The sequence below is a fragment of the Zea mays genome, chromosome 4 (genome assembly GCF_902167145.1).
Source record: "Zea mays cultivar B73 chromosome 4, Zm-B73-REFERENCE-NAM-5.0, whole genome shotgun sequence".
In the NCBI taxonomy this organism is placed as follows: domain Eukaryota; kingdom Viridiplantae; phylum Streptophyta; class Magnoliopsida; order Poales; family Poaceae; genus Zea; species Zea mays.
In genome coordinates, this window is record NC_050099.1 from 194,310,038 (window position 1) to 194,315,508 (window position 5,471).

Consider the following 5,471-nt stretch of genomic DNA (forward strand, 5'->3'; position numbering starts at 1 on the left):
TCGGTCATGCTCCTGGCCTTTCTTAGCGATGAGGAGGACATTGTGGCGCCTGCCACGCTTAGGTTGTCTTAGCGATGATAAGTCCATGTCTGATATATTGGACAACTAAGGCCCATAGCATGGCAGCAGTCGGCATATGCTACGGAGTTGGTGGTAGTGTTGTGTCGCTTCGGCGGGTTCAGGGCTGGGAAGACACTCACATTCTCTCGCCCTTCTCGGACTGACGTCTCGTGCGGGTGTCTCTTGGTTTGGAGCTGCTCCGGCTGGACTTCTTTCTCCGCTTGCGTGCTCTCTCCCTATATATCTAGCGGTATACTACCTATGTCGCCTCCAGATGTCTAGGTCTTCGTCATGTCTTTCTCTGACAACGGATAGGTATGCCCGCCTCTTCCCTTCCTCTCCTGCTCTATGAAACCTTGGAAGTGGGGAGGCGAGGGATGAGGGTCTCTGATTTGCTGCCTATGTGACCCTTGCGTTCATAAAAAAATATTATGCGAAGAGTGGAGGCAACCAATAAAAAATCTTGAGATCTTTTTGGTGGATAATTTACATGGGTATTGTTATGAGCCGTTGCAACGCACGGGTAACCGACTAGTATTTACTAAAATCACACTTTATTCCACACTTTCATGTACTTGATAAAGAACACAAAGCTAGAGATAATGTTAGTTAGATGTTTTTTGTAGCTTTGAATTAGAGCATGCGATGTAATTTTATTTTTGTTATGAACATTAGATTATTAACTGAACTTACGAACTTCATATAGAGTTGATTATACTCTTTTTCTTTCTGACAAAATGATTTGTAAATGGGGTAGTCATTGCATAGCTCTGGTAACTTAATACAAATATTAAGTTTGCTTTTGGTCAAATTTATTTGTCTTATCTTTTATTTGTTTTATTAAATTTGTTTTAAATTTCGGGCCCTAATGTGAATTTCGGGCCAAAAACTGAATTTCGGGCCCTAATGTGAATTTCGGGCTTTTATAATTTCGGGCCGCCCGAAATGAGCCTGGCACGTTTAAGCAATTACGAGCCGGGGCGTGGGCCGAGGGCTAGGCCTGTGGGCCGGCCCGGCACGACACGGCCTGAAATTCAAACGGGCCTAGCCGGCCCGAAATTCAAAAAATACGGGCCTTTTTGGGCTTGGGCCGGACCAGGCCGGACTTCCCGAACGTACACCTATAGCACAGAGTGGATACTTCAGTCGTGCGCGCGCATCTTTTTTTTGTTGGTTTCGTGATTAATTTGCTTCGAGAGCCCTTTTCTACTTTTAATAAAGGCCAGTAGACAAGTCTGATTAATATGTTGTCTCACTTACCGTAATTTGCCACGTCTAAGATCAGATAAGTTTAATCAAATTAGACATATATTTGGTTTAGAATTACAGTTATGGCAAGATTTTTCTCCTATCATGTAGTTCTCACTTGTCAATAACTTACAAAATTATGGCAAAATTCCTTTAGCAATAGCAAACTGTAGCGCAGAATTTAAACGTCTAACTTTAGACATCTTAGGCAAATGTGGCATAAAAATTTGTGGCGATTTTTTGCAACTTAGGTATGCAAACAACTAAGTTGCCAAAAATTGTCACATATTTGCCACAGTTTCCAACACTTGGCTTTTAGCACATAATATAAAGATCCATTTGCCTGAAACAGTGAAGGCTGGATGGCACAAAACACCGAGCTTTATCGGCTTTCTCGTTCTGGGGTATGTACAGACACTATACTACAGGTACAGGCAAGCCCTATGTTGTTGGCACTCTAATTCACATATCCTACAATTTTACGCACACTCCAGCTGAGCTTTATAGCTCAGTTTCCTGGAGTCATGGTCTGGTCCATTTTGCCAGTAGTGGTGCTTGCGCTGCTTCCTCATCAGTGCTGTCTGAAACAGCAGCTTTTGTGCCCTTGTCCTTCATTCCTGGGTTAAGCATCCAAGCGAGGCAGAACGAGATTGCCTGTAAAAAATATTTAGAATTTGAGAAAAAAAACAATAAGTACTGATTCTAGTCGCAATTAACTGTACCATGACCGTGAGAGGAAGAGGACTGACCAAGAAGAAACTCGCCACAATAAAGCTGAAACCTTTGCAGTCGAAGGGCGCTTCCTCTGAAATGAAGTAAGCTGAAACAGAGGATGAAATGACGAGAGATAAGAAACTTCCGATAGAAAACATTGTGCATGTTGCACATAAATATATGAAAAGTTTTGAATTCGATACCACAAAGTCAAGTGCTTACAGGTCAGTGGACTCATAAATAGTGGTGCCAACAATATAGCTACAGACTGCACGGTTGCAATAAAACCTTGCGCTTTTCCCTGTAAATGACACAAACAGTGCATATGGTTAGTAACTTAGGATAGAAGTTTTGAAGTTCGAATCACTAAATAAACGCAGGGGAGGTCAGGTTTGTATATGTACCTGGTCAGTTGACAGTACTTCACCAGAAATTATCGCATATATCTGCAGAATTCCATATTTTGCATGTCAACAAGTTTATGAATACCACTGGAATGTACTCAAATATAAAAGGCATATTCTTTCTGAATTTTTTTTGGACACTGCCACCTTAAAGATATTTTTTTAACTGTGAAAACTTGAAGTCATAGTGCAGATTTGACAAATCTGTAGGATTCACTTACTGCTGGTTTGGCCAGAACATAGATGATACCCAATGAAGAGCTAAAATATGGAACCTGCATGATATAGTAGCAGATAAATGGACAAAGCTTCTGTAACTGTACCACCAAGTGGTAAATCCATCAAGATGCGATATTTTTTTTCTTAGAGCATCAATTAGCTGAGGTTCGTTAACGAAAATATAAATCAGTTGATGACTTCAGTAAATTTGATTAGATACATACCCACGAAGCCCATGCAACACCATAAAGCAAAGCCTGGAAAAAAATCCCCAAAACCAGTAGGTCAATATACCATACCAAATTAGTGAACCTGGGACCAGTAAAAGCAGATTACAGAATCAAAATGCAATAACTTGTAGTAACTTACATAAGCAATGGATGCGAGTATTGAAATGCATAAGACGCCCTTTTCACCAATTATTTGGCTAAGGAAGGGGAGGACCAGAATCTACAGTATGAAAAAACATGTCATACATCCACAATTAATTAAATTGACAATTGGCAGGCCATGCAACATATATATGTTACTTCAGTTGGTGTAGAATAAAATCTTGAAAGAGCACCTGCGAAAAGATTGAACCGACGCCGACAACCATTAGAATCTCTGAGAACTGATCCTTGTCAAAGCCAAATACGGACTTCAGGTAATACTGAAAAAGAAAAGGATAATTAGAGTTCCCTATAGTTTATTTTAACCATATATCATAAAGAACATGTTTGACACAACCATTTACCATTAGAACGTCGCTAATGGCAATCATGCCCAATTTGTAAAAGAAGGCAACATATGAGATTCTCCTGAGTGTTTCGCTACAACATAGGAAGACAAGAAATCAAAAGGAATTAAATTACGCAGAAGCTGAAATAATGGCGTTGCAGAAGAACGTTTCTTAACTCCCTTATGCATGCAATTCTACCGGTTGTACCATGTTCTGTTTAGTCCCTTCATAAATTTTTTTTATAAAAAAAATGTGATGGAAAGTTGTTAGTTTTGATAACTAAGAACTCAGATAGCACTTCATAGTTCATACTGTTGTCATGAAGAAGGAGGAAGAAACTAAATGGAGTTTTACATGAATTTCATGGCTATTTAACTTCCATGATTTATGAATAGTTTTTTTTTACATGAGTTTCATGATCTATGCTTAATGTGCAAGGATTACCTGTTTTTGACTATGCTAATGTTGTCCTTGATAGATTCCCAACGTTCTTGCGGTAATTTGACAAGCAGAGCTGGCATGGACAAATGCCGAGAAGGCGCAGAAGGAGGTCTCTGAACTGTCTCAACCAAATATACTTTTATGTAGAGGATAGAGCAGATCAGCAAGACAATTGAGACCTAACAAACCAAAGTCATCATCAGACTTAGCAAAAAGAGAGACATAGTAGCTAAATTGAAGCTGCTGATGCAACTATAAGTAGCATTTAACTAGCGATTACCTCGAAAATCCACCTCCCAGGCAGGAACCTCGAGAGCACGCTCCCCAAGGTGTGTGCCGCAGAGAAAATCCCCGTCAAGAAGCCAAATGCAGCCGCCCTCCTTGATGGCTCAACCGCATCTGCCTAATCTAGCACAATCTTCTCTATCTGTTATCGGCAAATAAATCACCAAATAAACAGGCACTGTAGCCTAACAAGACGCATCATCATTCGATTGCTCTCACCGTGTAAGCAATGGCGAGGCAGAATATGGTTCCCTGGCCGACCATGAACGAGAGGGTGCGCAGAGCAAGGTAGGCATACACGGCAGTCCTTGAACTGTTCCATGCGAGCACAGCTGCAAGCAAGCAGACATAGCAGCAGCAGCAGCAACAGCCGACAGGGTGTTATCCAGTGCAGCACAAGATGGTGACATTGGCATGCGTGTTCGTAGCTAGCTAGCTGTGTTACCGAATGGGATGATGGAGGTGGAGGCGGTGAGAAGGATGAGAGGCTTCCGGCCGTACTCATCAGCCAGCTGGCCCATCAGAGTGAACCCTACCGTCCTGAAGATCCCTCCAACCTGCGCAGTCACAGTCAGACAGAGCAAGCAGCAGTTAACCGATGAAACAACAGCGCAGCCAGCAGCAAGCTGGAAGATGATGAAAGAAGAACGCAGCAGTCCTAGAGCCGCGTCGAGCAGAGTGCAGACTGAAGAGCGACAGAATCACGCGTGCACGCAGGCCGGCTTACCGAAGCCTGCAGGCCGGTGAGGTAGAGGGCCTCCGGGCAGGACCGGTCGGCGGCGGGGCAGAGCGCGGCGGTGACCTTGTCGACAAGCGCCGGGACGGTCATCTCCTCGGCGACGCCGTAGAGCACCAGCCCGACCATGAGGTGCAGCACCGGCCTCATCGCCGCCGCATCCCCGCCCATTCTACTCCTACTGCTGGTCCTCCGCCTCCGCTTGATCGATCGCTTGTTGAGTGCTGATCAGCTCTTACAGGGCGTGTTGGCAATGCTGCTGCTGGGGATTGCATTTGCAGCCGCTCTATATAATAATAAAGGATGGAAAGGTGGTGCCGCGCTGGCACTTTGCATGCCACGCTGTCACGCCTACTGGATATATGGTCGATAACCTTATTGTCTTTGTTAATTGGACTATATTGTTCCTTCTAGACATACATGGAACAATAAAATAAATAGATGGAGGAGAGAAAAAAAATGGATTTTAATTTTGAGCGTGTGCCGGGAGCGGGGCAGCCCGCGCGCGGCCGCAGCCGGCGCGTGGCCCGGCGCGCGCCTCACCTGGCACGGGCGGGGTGGGCGGCCTTCTACACGACAAGCCGCCTCCGACGACGCAGCAGGTGAGATTTCCCGTCACTCTAAGGGGGTGTTTGGTTTCTAG

The 5,471-nt window shown here is 44.0% G+C and overlaps 1 protein-coding gene across 1 annotated transcript; it reads right to left on the bottom strand.

Annotated features, from left to right (window-relative positions):
- Positions 1–1,672: 1,672 nt before the first annotated feature.
- Positions 1,673–5,071, bottom strand: LOC100272739 (uncharacterized). Its single transcript, NM_001147192.2, is given in 14 exon segments — positions 1,673–1,962; positions 2,058–2,128; positions 2,245–2,323; positions 2,427–2,468; positions 2,648–2,701; positions 2,870–2,902; positions 3,015–3,095; positions 3,211–3,297; positions 3,382–3,457; positions 3,811–3,986; positions 4,088–4,210; positions 4,312–4,424; positions 4,538–4,649; positions 4,820–5,071. Coding segments are annotated over 14 exon segments (1,359 nt in total). The 5' UTR covers positions 5,000–5,071; the 3' UTR covers positions 1,673–1,830.
- Between the last annotated feature and the right edge of the window lie 400 nt (positions 5,072–5,471).